The following is an 18,389-nucleotide window of genomic DNA, read 5'->3' on the forward strand; positions in this document are numbered from 1 at the left end:
AATAGGAGAAGAATGACAATTCTGGACAAGCCCACTGTGGCAAACCGTAGGCAAATATGAAGAGACAAAGGGAAGGTCAACTTTTATTAGGTTGAGGAGGAAATTGGGGAGGGTTGTTTTGAACAGAAGTTCATCGGAGAAGAAAAAGAGTTTGAGGTTGTGGAGGCTTCCCTTGGTTACAGGCGAAAGCACATTATTGCTGGAGTAGAGAGGCACCTTCCTTCTTTTTCTTAAAAGCAGGAGATAAAATGCTTCCTTTTTCTGCTGGTTATGCAGGCTGCAGCAAGTGGTGTGGTACATATATTGATTCCCTCTTCAAAGCTTCCCCAACTCAATATTAAATGAAGTTCCCTTTCCTCGTTTTCACAGTATTTGGTAGTATGACAATTAAAGGACTGAAATTTTTACATATAATGGTTTATTTAATCGTCAAAACAAGCCACATGATCAGATAGCTGTTATTACTATTAACAGGAAAACTGAAGCAGAGAGGTTAATTTATTTCCCTAGGAAAATGTGGGATTTGAATCCAAGCAGTTGGACCTCCAAGGCTCATGCTAAGTACCACTGTGTGATGCCGCTGGTTCAAAATGTTAACTCTTCTTTAGCTGAGATCTGTGCAGTGCTTGCAGATTCTTTCCTGATGTCCAGAGAGATGTCTCATTTCCTTTTTCATTCACAACAGTGGTTTTCCAAATCTGGATGCCATTTTATAATTACCTGGGCAAACAAACAAACAAACAAATAAATAAATAAATGGGTGCCCCATGCCAGGACAACTGAAACTGAATCTTTGGGGTATTGTCTGTACATGTGCAGCTTTTAAAAGCTTTTTAGGGGTTCTGATGCACAGTGAAGGTTAAAAACTCCACTGTGTGCAAATCTAGAAATAGGAAATAAGATGAAATAGTGCAGAGGTACCCTGTAACATAAATATTCATTGACCACGAGAAATACTATTTCCTAAAGTATGTCTCAAATTTAAAAGATGAAACGTATGAATAACATTCTGAATTCTGAGGATTTTTTGGTTTTGTTGCTATGCATTGTGATTTTACATAGCATCGAAAGTCATTGCTATGACAGGTAGGATCATTCTTACTCTCATTTCCTCTCACCTTTCTGCCTGAGTGTCATCATTTTGTTATGTTCATTATGCCTATATTGTCACTATTTATAACACTTAAATTCGATTCTGTCAGTGTTCTGTTATGTGTCATTTTACCTGAATTCTCCAATTTTATTTATTTTTCAAATGAAATATTGGATGGCTGGATTTCTTAATTATTTTGTTTTTCTAACAAAACTCTTTTTAAGGGTAAATATCTTCTTTTTTTAAATATGTGACTGACATCTTGACTGGGAATAAAATTTGAGTGTTATTCTTTATTTTTCTCTGTGCTGTAGGGACAGTATTCCATTGTGTTATGTCTAGAAAATAGCTTGGAAAATTGGAGATCAGGCTGATAACTCCTCCCCTATAAGTGACTTGCTTTGTTTGGCTCTAAGCTTTTTTATATTCACAAAATGGGTGGCGTGTACAAGAGGATGAAACCTGCTCAAAAACATTTCTTTCGTAAATTTGGCATGTGAGGTATTTCTTGTATTCTTTTTGAAGTTAAAGTTATTGGTTGAAACTGAGTCATGAAGAGGCTTTTTTCTTTTTTTTTTTAAAGAAAATCATAGAAATTAATCTTTATTTACAAGATACTGCGAGACATGAGTTGTTTTGTTTTGTTTTTAAAGAAAAGTGTGGAATGAAGAGACTTTTTCTAACCTTTCATTAACTTGGATGATTTTGTATTGTACCTGATCTTTTTCATACTTAGGCAGAATACATTCAACATTTCATCATTAATTATGGTATTCACTCTACAAGTACTCTGTAGATTATGTTCTGGAATTTATATCCTTTCAGTTTTCTAGGAATTTTTATAAAGAATACTATTTAATTGTATTCTATTTAATTGTATATATTATATACAGTTGACCCTTGAACAAATGGTTTTGAACTGTGCAAGTCCACTTCTATGTGGATTCTTTTTTTGATAAATGCAGTACTGTAAGTGTATTTTCTCTTCCTTATGATTTTCTTAATCACATTTTCTTTTTACTAGCTTACTTTATCGTAAGAATACAATATATAATACATATACAAAATATGGGTGAATCGACTGCTTATTTTTTCAGTAAAGTTTCTGGTCAATACTAGGCTATTAGTAGTGATGTTTTGAAGGAGTCAAAAGTTATACACAGATTTTTCAATGCACAGGGTTTAGTGCCCCAAATCCCATATTGTTCATTGGTCAACTGTATATCTATCTATCTATCTACCTATCTTACAATAGTTAAATGTTAAATAGTAAATGTTAAATTGATTTTTAAATGCAAATTAACCTGCATTCCTGGCACAAATTCAATTTTGTTACAGTAGCTAATCTGTTTTTAATACCTTGCTAGATTAGTTTACTAATACAATAAAACCTTGGATTGTGTAACTTGTTCTGCGAGTGTTTTGCAAGACGAGCAAACATTTCTCATAAATTTTAACTTGATAAATGAGCAGTGTCTTGCAATGCAAGTAGTATGTGAGGCTGAACGTCACACAGTAACAAGTGAGCCAATGGTTCTGGAAATTCACTTTGATATACAAGTGCTTTAGATTACAAGCATGTTTCTCAAATGAATTATGCTTGCAAACCAAGGTTTTATTATGTTTAAAATTTTTGCTTTAGTTTACATGAGTGAAGATTTGTAATTATTTTATAGTACTTTTTAGTTTTTTGTTGTAATTTTATGCAAATATCAACAGTTGTAACCTATCCCTCCTTGTAGACTTCAAAAGAGTTTATAGAAAATTGGAGTTGCTTGTTTCTTAAATTTTATAGAATTTACTGGTAAAACTATCTGGACCTGTTATTTCTTTTGTGAGATGATTTTAAATGATTAAACCAATTCCTTAATTGTTATAGGATAATTTTTATTTTCTACTCTCCATTGAGTAAGATTATGTAACACATGAAATTAATGAATTTCATCTAAATTGCAAGAATATTAGCATAATATTATTCATAGTTTATTGTATTTGTCCTCTCATATGGAACTGCTGTGATTCTTTTTTATTTTCAATATTGATTTATTATACTTCTATTTTTTTTTAAGTTTGTTTTTGAGAGAGAAAGAGAGACAGTGCAGGGGAGAGACAGAGACAGACACAGAGGGTCTGAAGAGGGATCTGTGCTGACAGCAGAGAGCCTGATGCGGGGCTTGAACTCATTAACCATGAGATCATGACCTGAGCGGAAGTCAGAAGTTTAACTGACTGAGCCATCTAGATGCCCCAGTATACTTCTTGTTTTTTTTAAATCAGTCTTTGTCCATGGTAATTATCAACTTATTACATGAGATTCTTTATTTTCTTTCTAGTTAGTGATGCACTTAATATGGAAGTTCTACCAAATATTATATACATTACCTTAATCTCATGTGGTTGATCTTATAATTATTTAGCATTCACATATCTTCATAATTCAGAAGCAAAATGATTTTTGCATTAAAGTACGTATTATATTGTATTTCTAAAGTGTTTTAAAGTAATTAAAAATGCACTGTTATCTGTTATAAATGTAAGCACAAAACTCCTCAAAAATACTAGCAAATAGAATCCAACAGCATTTTAAAAGGATTAAACAAAATTACTAGGTGAGATTCATCCCAGGAGTGCAAGATCGGTTTAATATATACATTCCAATCAATGTGATACTCCACATTAATAGAATATAAAGAAAAATAAAAGAGACCATTTCAAAGGATACAGCAACAATGGAATCATATATCCAGCAGGAGACTTATACCAAGAATATATAAAAATACAACTGAACAATAAAAGAATAACCCAATTAAAAAGAAAAAAAAAAGGAGATACGCAGATGGCCAACGAGCAAATGAAAAGACACTCAATATCATTAGTCATTAGGGAAATGCAAAACAAAACCACAATGAAATAGCACTTGACACCAAATTAGATGACTAATTTTTTTTTTTAAAGGAAAGAAACACTATAACAAGTATTGGGAAAGATTTATAGAAATTGGAACCTTATATGCTGCTATAAAGATTATAAATGGTACAAACTGCTATGGAAAACAGTTTAATGTTCAACAGTTTAACATTTCTTAAAGTGTTAAAAAATAGATTGATTCAGCATTTCCACTCATTGGTTTATACTCAAAATTATTGAAAATATATATATTCACACAAAAATTCCTACATAAATGTTAATAGCAGCATTATTCATGATATCCAAAAAGTGGAAGCAAAGCAAATGCCCATAAACTGATGAATAGATAAACAAAATGTGGTATATATATAATGGAATGTTACTCAGCTATAAAAAGAAATCAAACAGGGGCACCTGGGTGGCTCAGTCGGTTGAGCATCCAACTTCGGCTCAGGTCATGATCTCATGGTTCATGGGTTTGAGCCCCGTGTCGGGCTCTGTGCTAATAGCTCAGAGTCTGGAGCCTACGTCTCCCTCCTCTCTGCCTCTCCCTCGCTGGCACTCTCTCTGTCTCAAAAATAAATAAATGTTAAAAAATATTAAAAAACAGAAATGAAACATTGATACATGCTATAGCATGGATGAACCTCAAAAGCATTATGGTAAGTTAAAGAAGCCATAGCACAAAAGGGCACATATTTTGATTCCGTATCTATATGTTTAGAACAGGCAAATCCATGGTGACTGAAAATAGGTCAGTTTTTTGTTTTTTGTTTTTTGTTTTTCCAGTGGAAGAGAGAAGAGGGAAAGGGGGAATGACAGCTAATAGGTATGGGATTTCCTTATGTATTGATAAAAATGTTCTAAAATTAAATAGTGGTAGTGATAATACAGCTCTGTAAATATATTAAACATTAATGAATAGGACATTTGAATTGGGTGAAATTTATGTTATATGAGTTATATATCAATAAAGCTGTTATAAAACTGTACTATTTTAATCATCTAAAATATAATTTAAATACTCATGTTTATAAAAATAGTATGTGTATTTATACCTTTAATGCATGAAATGATTCAGTTTTATGTTTAACAGTCATATCTCTAATTCATAACACTATTTAGGACTATTTTAGTATTTCTGAATATTTGAAGTAATATGATATAAAAACAGGGAGAAATATAACTTCCAAATTACAATTTAAAAAAATTTCCGAGGATGCCTGGGTGGCTCAGTCAGTTGTTATGTCCGACTTTGGCTCAAGTCATGATCTCATAGTTTGTGAGTTTGAGTCCCACGTCGGGCTTGCAGGTCAGTGTGGAGCCTGCTTCAGATCCTGTGTCTCCCTCACTGTCTGCCCCTCCCCTGCTTTTGGTCTCTCTCTCAAAAATAAAATAAACATTAAAAAAAAAACCCTCCAGTCCTTATTAGAGTTCCATATCTCTCCCCCTTTACAGTAGTCTTAAATAACGTCTTTGCCTGTTAAAAAAGAAAATTTCTGAATTTTCTCTTTCCTGATAAAGGAGGACTAGATGCACTTGCTCCTTCTCTCTCTAAAAAACAACCCTAGACCAACACTTCTCAGGTGGTAATATGAATATAACTCACTTGGAGTTTTTGCTAAACTTTTTATGTTTTAGGAGTTTTTGTGTGGGGCCTGAAATTCTGCTTTTGTGACAAGGTTCCATTTCATGAAGTTGCTGCTGATTCACATAGCACACTTTGAGTAGCAAAATCTTGGATTATAGTAGAGAGAATAGCCTAGATCAACAGAATTAACAGCAAACTAAAAAAGCCGATAAATCCTTGATATACCTCAACCTGTGGTAAGCTGTGGTAGGGGCATGGTAGCAGCCTTGTGTATGAATGACAGGCTACAGGTGTGGGATCAGATTAAGAAAGTGTGGTTCTTACTTCTTTTCAACACTGTTCCGGAGGATTATTGCCATCCTGTTCACACAGACAGCCATGTTTGAACAGCAAAAATGCATGCCAAGTGCTGCTTAAGAAGTAATAACAAAGCAGTTCCAAAGTTGTAATGGGTTGAAGAAAAATAGGTGCCACTGTTTTTCCACTCAGGGAGGTAGAAGACTGGGAAGACTTTCGTTCCATCCTTAAAATAACAGCAAAAACATATACAGAACATCAGCCAAAAACATACAAATAGCAAATTCCCAAATGTTTTAAGCTCCCTTAGGAAGCTAAGGTTGTAGGGCAACAAAGTAGCCTAAAGTTCAAGGAGGAGGTGTTTACAGGAAGAAATGGCATGATAACAATTGTCTACTTGTAGTAGAGACAGCTAGGCACTGATAAGAGATGAGTTAGGATGGTTGGTGAATTGGTAGAGACCAAGAGTACAGTCCTGAGAGAGCATGAAGTCCCTAGGGGCCCCAGCATTAGGGAGAGTCTGCATCTTCTTGCAGGGTTTTACTCCACAAACCTCACTGGTTGCTCAGGGAATTGACTATGGAGTGAGTCTAGAGAATGTATCCCTCTTGGCATAGACCTGGGGGAGGGGCATGCAATTCACCCAATGCCTCTGTTCCCTATAGAACAAAAACAGTAATCTATGGGCAGAAGGACCACACATGCACACATGGTGAAATCTCACTGGAGCTGAAAAAAGAAATGAAAAATAATAATAACACTACCAACAACAAACCACCTCTACCCCTGGGAAAGGGGCTGAAATTCAATATGACAGTCAAGTAGAAAATCCCAAAGAATCTATAAGAAAACTCCTAGGATCAGTACAGTTTGCCATGGTTGTAGGATGCATATATAATCAGTATATAAAAATAAATTGTTTCTATATAGTGGCAGCGAACAGTTGGAATTTGCAATAAAAAAATATAAGCACTGGGTGTTATATGTAAATGATGAATCGCTAAATTCAACTCCTGAAAACAGTATTACATTATATGTTAACTAGCTAGAATTTAAATAAAAACTCTCTCTCTCTCTCTCTCTCTCTCTCTCTCTCTGTCTCTCTCTGTGTGTGTGTGTGTGTGTGTGTGTGTGTGTGTAATAAAATACTTAAATATGAATTCAGTGAAATATATGCAGAATATATATACTGAACGTTAAAAAATAGTGAGGAAAGTAAAAGGACTAAATAAATAGAGAAATATACCATGCACATAGAACTGGAAGACACAATATTAAGATAATTTTTGTCGGCTTTGCCAAATTGATCTATAGATTCAATGTAACCCTAGTGAAAATCCTACCTCACTTTTTTTAGTAGGTATCAATAAGTTGACCCTAAAATGTACTTGAGAATTTGGGGGATGAAACTTTTCTGTATGGAAATGTGGTAAATACGTGACAACACATCCCTCAAAATCCTAGAAGTGTACACTACTAAGAATGAATGTTAGTGCATGTAGTTTTTTTGTTTTGTTTTTTAATCAGCCAAGACATAGAAGTAATCCAGGATTGAATGCAGACTGTATCAAATGAATCTAGCTGCATTACAAATGTTTGACAACCTCGTTGAATATAATGGAGAAGAAAGGTGCTGACTAAATTGTCTTTTGAAAGCAATATCACAACTGCATACTCTAGAACTAAAGACAAAAAGATCTGTACATGCACATGATACTCTGCTTTCTTGCAAGAGTATGGGTTTGCAATTCCAAAATTATATTTATACTAGAGTTGAACAAATAAGTAAATATGTTGTCAGTAACAAAAGCCAGGTTTTTCACTCTTGAAGAGTGAAGTTAGGAATAAGGAAGGGGGGCTGCCTGGGTGGCTCATTGGGTTAAGCGTCCAACTCCTGGTTTTGGCTCAGGTCATGATCTTGCTGCTTCATGGGTTCGAACCCTGTGTTGGGCTCTGTGCTGGCAGCATGGAGCCTGCTTGGGATTCTCTCTCTCCCTCTCTCTCTGTGCCTCCCCCACTCATGCTGTCTCTGTCTCTCTGGAAATAAATAAATTAACTTTAAAAATTAAAAAAAAAAAAAAGAAATAAGGAAAAGAGGAAGGTCATAATGAGTCCTTTGGTGCTGATTGCAGTTGGTGGAGTTGGAAGTAACAGTGTAACAGTTTTTGCTATATTGTAATCTATTGGCTTCTAGTTAGGAGATTTTTCATGAGTTGTTTTCCTGTTATGGGTGTGATCTATCCTCAAGATGTTAAATCCCTTTAGAGTAATTTCTGTCTCTTCTCTAATATTGATACAAGATGACATTGGGATATTTAGAGGACGTGGTCCATATCAAATACTTCATGACTGATTCACTATCAACTTGAAAGCCTAGTAAATTGTCTTTTTCAGATTAAAGTTAGAATTGCTTCCAATTTTTAAAAAATGAGACCCTTTGCTTTTATTAAAAGCCATAGGTGGTCCATATACATTAAGAGAAGCACATTTAGGTTATAAATATTCAGTCAACCAGAAATGGGCATTTTAAACTCATTACCTTGTCTCACATCTTATATCAGATACACAGTTATTTATAGGTTTTTATCAGGAAAAAATACTTTGAAATATATAACAGAAAATGTTGTTTGCTATGTACTAGTTGAAAATTTCTAGTGATCTTTGATAGACTGATTTTGCAATAATATGCTATAGAACTCCAATTGATCAACTGTTTAATGTTGTAGCATCTCAGATGAAAACATACCAGGCACTGTTTTTGTGAAGTATCTAGGACATCTGTTGCTCCCGGGTAATCTGTCTTCCAGTTCCAGATGTAAAGCAATCTTGTTTTGTGAAGTTAATATACATATCATGAACATATCTTACCATAGTTTCTTCTTCACAGAAAGTGAGAGTCAAGGAATTTGAGGGTATTTGTGAAGACTGCCAGTGTTTCCCCTTGATTTCAGATAAGACATCATCTCAGACCTTTAAGAATTTAAGCCATTTGGAATACTTGTTTGTTGCTTTTGTTTTCTTTTCAAGTTCTTAGTTTTAATCCCAATTAGTTAATATACAGTGCTATACTAGCTTCAGATGTACAACATAGTGATTCAACAACTAAGTACATCACCTGGTGCTCATCAAGACAAGTGCACTCCTTAATCCCCATCAACTACTCAACCTACCTCCCCACCCTCACTCCCCCAGCAACCACCAATTTGTTCTCTGTAATCAAGAGTCTGTCTCTTGGTTTCTCTCTCTCTCTCTCTTTTCTCTTTGCTCATTTGTTTTGTTTTTCACATTCTACACATGAATGAAATTACATGGCAACCAATCCTCTCTGACCCATTTTGCTCAGCATAATACTCACTAACTCCATCCACAGTGTTGCAAATGGCAAGATTTCATTCTTTTTTTAGGCTGGGTAATATTCTATATATCACATCTTCTTTATACATTCATCAGTTGGTGGACACTTGGACTGCTTCCATATCTTGGCTATTGCAAATAAAGCTGCTATAAATGTAGGGGTGCATGCATCACTTTGAATTATTGTTTTTGTATTCTTTGGGTAAATACCCAGTAGTGCCATTACTGGATCATAGGGTAGTCCAGTTTTTAACTTTTTGAGGGACCTCCATGTTGTTTTCCACAGTGGCCGCCCCAGTTTGCGTTCCCACCAATAATGCACGAGGGTTCTTTTTTTTCCACACGATCGCCAACACCTACTGTTTCTTGTGTTGTGTGATTTTAGCCATTCTAACAGGTGTAAGGTAATACCTCATTGTAATTTTGATTGTATTTCCCTCATGGTAAGTGATGATGAACATCTTTTCATGTGTCTTTTGGCCATCTGTATGTCTTCTTTTGAGAAATATCTATTATGTCTTCTGCCCATTTTTAATTGAATTAGTTTTTGGGTGTTGAGTTGTATATGTTCTTTATATATTTTAGATACTAATCCTTTCCAATTATCATTTGCACATATTTTCTCCCATTCTGTAGGCTGCCTTTTAGTTTTGTTTATTCTTTCCTTTGCTGTGCAGAAAGTTTTTTATTTTGATGCAGTCCCAAGTTTGTTTTTGCTTTTGTTTCCCTTGCCTCAGGAGACATATCTAGGAAAAAGTTGCTACGGCCAATGTCAAAGAGGTTACTGCCTGTGTTCTCTTCGAAGGTTTTTATGGTTTCAGGTCTCACATTAAAGTCTTTCATCCATTTTGAATTTATTTTTGTGTATGGTATAAGAAAGTAGTCCAGTTTCTTTCTTTTCCATGTTGCTGTCCAGTTTTCCCAGCACCATTTGTTGAAGAAACTATCCTTTTCTCATTAGATGTTCTTTGCTGCTTGGTCAAAGATTACTTGACCAAACAGTTGTAGGTTTATTTCTGGATTTCCTATTTTGTTCTTTTGATATATGTATCTTTTTTGTGTGTGTGTGCTCGTACCATACTGTTTTGATCACTACTGCTTTGTAATATAACTTGAAGTCCGGAATTGTGATGCCTCTAGATGTGCTATTCTTTTTCAAGGTTGCTTTGGCTATTTGGGGTCTTTTGTGGTTCCATATAAATTTTAGGATTGTTTTTTCTAGTGCTGTGATCAATGCTGTTGGTATGTTCATTAGGATTGATTTGAATGTGTAGATTACTTTGGATAGTATAGACATCTTAATAATATTTTTACTTCCAATCCTTGAGCATGGAATGTCTTTCCATTTCCTAATGTCATCTTCAATATCATTCATCACTATTTTATAGTATAGGCCTTTCACCTCTTTGGATAGACTTCTTCATGGGTATCTTACTGGTTTTTGTGTACTTGTAAATAAGGCTGATTCCTTAATTTCTCTTTCTGCTGCTTCATTATTGGTGTATAGAAATGCAACATATTTATGTAGATTGATTTTATGTCCTGCAACTTAACTGAATTCATTTATCAATTCTAGCTGTTTTTTTTCATGGAGTCTTTTGGGTTTTCTATATATAGTATCATGTCATCTGCAAATAGTGAAAGTTTAACATCTTCCTTACTGATTTGGATGCTTTTTATTTGTTTTTGTTGTCTGATTGCTGTGGCTAGGACTTACAGTACTATGGGATAGAAGTAGTTAGAGTGGGGCTTCTGGGTGGCTCATTCGGTTAAGCATCCAACTCTTCATTTCATCTCAGGTCCTGATCTCATGGTTCTTGAAATTAGCCCTGTGTCAGGCTCTGTGCTGACAGTGTGGAGCCTGCTTGGGATTCTCTCTCCTTCTCTCTCTGCCCCTCCCCTACATGTGTGCTCCCCTCAAAAATAAATAAATAAACATTTTTTTTAAAAAGAGAAGTAGTGAGAGTGGATATAGCTGTCTTGTTCTCATCCATAGAGGAAAAGTTCTCAGTGTTTCCCTTTTAAGGATCATGTTAGCAGTGCGTTTTTCAAAGATGGCCTCTATTAGGTTGAGGTATGTTTCCTCTAAACCTGTTTTGTTAAGGGTTTTATCATGAATGGATATTGTTCTTTGTCAAATGCTTTTTCTGCATTTATTGAAATGATCATACGGTTCTTATCCTTTATCTTATTGATGTGATGTATCATATTGATTTGCAAATATTGAGCTACTCTTGTAACCTATGTAACACAATGATGTGTTCATTGATATAAGTGGGGTACTAAAGTCCCTTACTATTATTGTATTATTGATCCATTCCTTTATGTTTATTATTAAACTGTTTTATGTATTTGGGTGCTTTTGTGTTGGGTGCATAAATATTTACAATTGTTTTATTTTTTTATTGCTTCCCTTATTCTTATATAGTATCCTTATTTGTCTCTTGTTACATTCTTTGTTTTAATGTCTAGTTTGTCCAGTACCTTTTGGAAACTTTTTAGAAAAAAGGCAATGTCTCATTCAACATAGCAAAACTTTCTGATGTTTATGTCACCCTTTTTTCCTCCCTAATATAGGACAATCTTTAAGATATTTACCACATATCTAGATATTTTCACTTTGGTTTTAGTCTCAGTGTAGCAGTCATCTCTATAACTGACCCATTCCTTTTATTACCCCTCCATCTTCTATTAACTTTTATAGATAAATTCTGGTTTCTTTAAGCCATAAATCTCCAACCCTTTCCACATACTACCAAATCTGGATTAATTTCTTCAACAGTTAGGGAAACTGGCACCTACACTTTACAGTTACAGGAAACCTCATGCCTTCTGAGTCGCCTTCCCCATGTTGATGATCATTGATCAAACATTTGAATGCTAGGGTACTCAAGAGAATGACTAATGTTGAAATACTGGAATGTTCTTACATTGCTGCATGGTAATATATTCTTCAGAGTTCTTCAATTAGAAATAAAGGGACCAGGGGTGCCTGAGTGGCACAGTCAGTTGAGCATCTAACTCTTGATTTCAGCTCAAGTTATGATCCCAGCGTCATGGGATTGAGCCCCACGTTGGCCTCCATGCTGAGTGTGGAGCCTGCTTAAGATTCTCTCTCTCTGTCTCTCTTCCTCTGCCCCTCTCCCCTGCTAGCTCTCTCTCCATATCTAAAAAATAAAAAACAACAAAATAAAAATGAAGAAACCAGTTTTCAGTTGCTTATAAAACCCTACAGATATATTTCATGTATTAAGCTTCTGAGTTTTATATTTTGCCTTTATTTGCAAAATAGTATTTTTTTCTTTTTCAAGCAAAGGCAATTTTTCTTACTGTTGCTCAAATTTTAATAAGATAGCACTTATGCTTTTTTCCCCCACTTTTCCCATTTTTCTTTTTTTCATCAGTCCATTTTCCTTTTGAAGGAATAGAAAATTCCAGATTATTTCCCTCTTCTTTTGTGTGTCACTTTGGAAGAAAATCTCTCAAGGACTGTGATTCCTTGAAAACCAGAGAAATAAAGCCAGGCACATGTTCTCTTTTCCTTTATGTTTGAACTGTCCACTAAATATCTCCATAGTGTGAATGATTTTGAAAGCATTTTTTTTCTCTAATGTCTGTCAATTTTAAATATATTCTGCATTATACAGTGATAAGATCAGAATACATTTAGACAGTACCATAAGTTATCTTTCTAGAAAAGCAAAACTAATGTTATATTTACTCTCTGTCTTTATTGTGACAGGAGTTATTCCCTCTGAGAGATGGATAGTAAATTTTGACCAGGACCTTTTAGATGGCCTCGTTTTTGCAACACAATTGGGAGCCTATTGTCCATTTTTGGTAAGAGTCATTTTTATGCAGAATGGTATTTATTATTTGAAAGAACTTAGTAATTAAAATTCAAAGTATTGTCTGTAAGCTGATTCTTTTAAATGTATTTTAAACATTTAAAAAGTCACACCTGAATATGAATGGCTAGCATTCTATTTTTGTTTATTCTGTTATTTTGATTGTGATAATCTACTTCCAGATGTTAATATTTAAATGATTCTTTGGTAGGGGCACCTAGGTGGCTCAGTCATTTAAGCATCCGACTTCAGCTCAAGTCATGATAACACAGTCCATGGGTTAAAGCCCTACATCGGGCTCTGGGCTGATAGCTCAGAGCCTGGAGTCTGTTTCAGATTCTGTCTCTGTCTCTGTCTCTGTCTCTCTCTCTCCCTTTCCCTCTCCTCCTTCCCCACTTGCACTCTGTCTCTCTTTCTCAAAAATCTTAAAAATATTTTAAAAAATAAAAAAAAATAAATGATTCTTTGCTACAGTAAAGAGAACAGTTAAAAAGCAGTAATTTTTATTCTATTACTAAAGATTTGATTGTTGTCTTTTCAAGATTGAATCACATCTTATACATATGTATACACAACCAAAAAGTTCTGAACAGTATCTGCACAACTGCCTGATCATTGTGAATGTACTTCGTGAAATTGGCTTTGACATTGACATACAGGTGGGTGCCTTTATATCACACATTCCGTAAGTCTGAGTTTCTTCTTTTCATATTATTTTCTAGTCTTATTACGTATGATTAGAAAATAAAAATTGTATATTTTTAGTTTATAAAATGTGATTTTTGTAGGTGTACAATGTGATGATTTAATATACAATGTGAAATGATTACCACAATTGAGTTAATTAACACATCTATCCCCTCACATACTTACCATTTTGTGTGTATGTGTGTGTGGTGAGAACACTTAAGATCCAACATCTCCCCATTTCCCCCATCTCCCTCTGGTGGCAACCACCATTCTACTCTCAGGTTCCATGGATTTGACTTTTTTGGATTCCACATACAATTGAAATAAAAAAAAAAATACTTGCCTTACAGTGTCTGGCTTATTTTACTGAGCATAATGTCCTCCCATTTCATCCATGTTGTCACAAATGACAGGATTTCTTTTTTTTTTTTTTTTTAATTTTTTTTCAACGTTTTTATTTATTTTTGGGACAGACAGAGACAGAGCATGAACGGGGGAGGGGCAGAGAAAGAGGGAGACACAGAATCGGAAACAGGCTCCAGGCTCCGAGCCATCAGCCCAGAGCCTGACGCGGGGCTCGAACTCACAGACCGTGAGATCGTGACCTGGCTGAAGTTGGACGCTTAACCGACTGCGCCACCCAGGCGCCCCAGGATTTCTTTTTTATGACTATTCCATTGTGTGTATATACCATATTTTCTTTATCTATTCATCCATCGACAGACAGGTTGTTCCAGATCTTTGATATTATGAATAATGCTGCAATTGAACATGGGTGTGCAAATATCTCTGAGATGCTGATTTCATTTCCTTTAGATATATACCCAGAAATAAGGTTGCTGGACCATATGGTAGGTCTGTTTTTAATTTTTTAGAGGACCCCCATACGGTTTTCCATAATGGCTATATAACAAGGCACATTTCCATCAACAGTGTGCAAAGATTCCCCTTTTTCCATATCCTTGCCACTGCTTCACCTCTCTTTATATATATATATATATATATATATATATATATATATATATATATATATTTAATATATGAAATTTATTGTCAAATTGGTTTCCATACAACACCCAGTGCTCATCCCAAAAGATGCCCTCTTCAATGCCCGTCACCTACCCTCCCCTCCCTCCCACCCCCCATCAACCCTCAGTTTGTTCTCAGTTTTTAAGAGTCTCTTATGCTTTGGCTCTCTCCCACTCTAACCTCTTTTTTTTTTTTCCCTTCGCCTCCCCCATGGGTTTCTGTTAAGTTTCTCAGGATCCACATAAGGGTGAAAGCATATGGTATCTGTCTTTCTGTGTATGGCTTATTTCACTTAGCATCACACTCTCCAGTTCCATCCACGTTGCTACAAAAGGCCATATTTCATTCTTTCTCATTGCCACGTAGTACTCCATTGTGTATATAAACCACAATTTCTTGATCCATTCATCAGTTGATGGACATTTAGGCTCTTTCCACAATTTGGCTATCGTTGAGAGTGCTGCTATAAACATTGGGGTACAAGTGCCCCATGCATCAGTACTCCTGTATCCCTTGGGTAAATTCCTAGCAGTGCTACTGCTGGGTCATAGGGTAGGTCTATTTTTAATTTTTGGAGGAACCTCCACACTTTTCCAGAGTGGCTGCACCAATTTGCATTCCCACCAACAGTGCAAGAGGGTTCCCATTTCTCCACATCCTCTCCAGCATCTATAGTCTCCTGATTTGTTCATTTTGGCCACTCTGACTGGCGTGAGGTGATATCTGAGTGTGGTTTTGATTTGTATTTCCCTGATGACACCTCTCCTCTTTTTTGATAATAGTTATTTTAACAGGTGTGAGGTAATATCTCCTTGTGGTTTTGATTTATATTTCCCTCATGGTTAGTTATGTTGAACACCTTTTCATGTACCTATTGGCCATTTATATGTTTTCTTTGGGAAAGTGTTAGTTGACTCCCTGTTCTCATATTTTGTAAGATCTTGCTGAAATGTGGAATTTGAAATATGACTTCACAAAAATCTACTGGATATTTTGAAATCTATATAATTAATGTATATCCAGCTGTGTGTGATAAGAAGGTAGCTCTAAAGATAGCTCCAGTTTTCTTAAACCCTAAGACTGAACTTGAGTGATTTAGTAACACTACTTAAGCTCTAAGAATTAATTAAAGGAGCAAAGTTGTTTGAATATAGATGCATTATCATTTATTAATTTAGCTAAAAAAACTTTCACTTTGCTTTTAAAATAAATATTCATGTAGAGATCGCAGTGGCAATATATATTACTACTTTTGGATCTCCAAGTTCTAATTCCATCTGGCTTTTTACATCAAGTTCTCATTATCAGTAATCAAAACCATTATATGCTTACTATTTTTAAGCTCTTTGTTAGAGTGATAAGATAGTATAATAAATGATTTTTTACTTTGAAGAATGTACAAAGTCATTGGATAATCTAGATATATACATATTAAATGATAAATAACATTCTACTCATGTAATTGTCATAAAATGAAAAAAATAAAGTGTAGAATTCAGATAAGGAAGAGATCAGTATGATCTAGACTGATCCATCAAAGACTATGTGGAGAAGGCAGTGCTTATTTGGGTTCTTGAAGGGTGGATTGGATCTGGATTGGTAGTGGTAAGAGAGGAAGGAGTTTACTCAGAGGAAACAACATAAACAGAATGTCGAATGGAATATTTGACATACATTAAGGAAATTCTGTGAATAGATTCCTTAGTTGAAATTTGGGATTAGAAAAAATCAATATAGGTATATATTGGGATATTGGATGTCAGCATAAAAAGTCAGAAGTTTACGATGGGGTATTATGGGCATAAAGATATTTGCTTTCATAACTATGGTTGGAATGGACTTGATGGGAGAGGGACTGGAGATAGGGAACACAGAACAATCAAAATATAATTTCATTTAGTCAAGGTGGAAAGTGTTTTCTCTACTCATGACATTTAAATGGAAACTTAAAATAATAAGCTGATATAGGAGACATTTGAGATTTGCTAGTTCTTGTTAACAGTCACAAAAGATGGGCACAGAAGAAAGACCATTACAAGTAACTCTGGAGTTTTCCGTTCCATGATGCAAGAGAGATTGATGATGCCAGTGCCCACATATGGCTTGGTATAAAGTTGTTCCTTATACCTGCTGGAGAAATAACATTTCATAATGGCTTGCTTTTCCTTGTACTAAAGTTACTTGCATGTTAAACTCACTTTGTTTCAGGTCTGACATTTACATTCTTTTATATTGGTGTAGCTGTAAAGAGAAACTGTATTGTAGGATTTGACCAGAGCTTTCTTTTATAAGAGAGCTTTAAAGATAAATTGCAATGAAAGACTTTGGTTTCAGAGAACAAAAATACTACAATTTCTGTCAATTAAACAAATTGAATATCCTCCACAAAAGACACTGGATAGGCCCTGCAAAAGGTACAGATATGATTAAACCACAGTTATGCCTTCAAAGCTGTATTAATAGTGACAAGTATATGAGAAAGAGCTGATGCAAAACAGATAGTGAATGCACAATACACATGGAAGAGATGTGATATGGGAATCAAAAGGGACAGGAATCATTCTGGTACAGGAACCAAGAAGAGTTGCATGGGGCATTTGATGTTTAAGGTGGCCCTTGAAAATTTGGTATGGGTTCACAAGAAACTGAAAATATTTTTGTTTTTGAAAATATAGTTCATCATACACTGTAATTCTCTCCTTTGTTTTTTTATTGCCTCAGGTATGTTGTCTCAAAAGTTTTATTTTATTGTATAGCCAAAACATATTTTAAAATGTGAGTATCTAATACATAAAAACGTAGAGAAGGTGTCTAAAATTTGATGAATGGCGAAATTGACAGCTAACTGATAAATTACCAAGTTTTTACCAACCAGTTCCTATTCCTTAACTTTTTATCAGCCTGAATTTGCCAACCACATTAAATAGCAATATTTAAAAATATGAAATTAACTTAACCATAGTGAATGAATGCTGATGCTTAGCACTGGTTCACATTTAAGACAAATGAAATTCAACACTGGACATATTTATTACTGTTTAAGTTTCTTATTTATTGTGTTCTTTGCAAGTGTGGAATCAGCTGGCTATGTTTCTGTGGCTGTGTTGTGTCCTGTTATGGAATCCTGCTAGCTAGAATGTAACAATTATTTACATATTCTCCCTTTTATGACATGCTTTATATTTAAAGCAAAAATATGGTGTGAATTGTTTGGACTCAGTACAGAATGTAATTTTAGTCTGTTATGTAGAGAAATGGATCTAAAAAATAAATATGATAGTTAACAGAAGTTGTAGTATACCTAATTCACTGAGTAGTGATGGGAGCTAATGTTGAATAGATATTCTAACTTTTCTCTTAAAAATTTTGTTTGATTTTATCAACTTGGATGCTTATAGCATTAAATAACAGAATTAATGAGTGAAAGTGCTTTAAAAATAAAAAAACTGAACATTTTACATTAGATAAAGTCAGGCATTAGGAGATTATAAGGATAGTTTCTCAGTAAAGCTATTAGAGATTCCTTTTTGCTCAGCCCTTCTCAGCCTGCTGGCTTTGTTTTAGGCATGTGCACTAATAA

The 18,389-nt window shown here is 34.7% G+C and overlaps 1 protein-coding gene across 1 annotated transcript in view; it reads left to right on the forward strand.

Annotated features, from left to right (window-relative positions):
• Positions 1-18,389, forward strand: part of CFAP47 (cilia and flagella associated protein 47) — a 550,869-nt gene that overhangs the window by 228,165 nt on the left and 304,315 nt on the right. Inside the window, exons 34-35 of the mRNA XM_030305764.1 lie at positions 12,985-13,082; positions 13,633-13,749. Of these exons, the coding sequence (XP_030161624.1) occupies positions 12,985-13,082; positions 13,633-13,749 (215 nt within the window). The remainder of the gene's footprint in view (positions 1-12,984; positions 13,083-13,632; positions 13,750-18,389) is intronic.

The sequence above is a fragment of the Lynx canadensis genome, chromosome X (genome assembly GCF_007474595.2).
Source record: "Lynx canadensis isolate LIC74 chromosome X, mLynCan4.pri.v2, whole genome shotgun sequence".
Taxonomy (NCBI): domain Eukaryota; kingdom Metazoa; phylum Chordata; class Mammalia; order Carnivora; family Felidae; genus Lynx; species Lynx canadensis.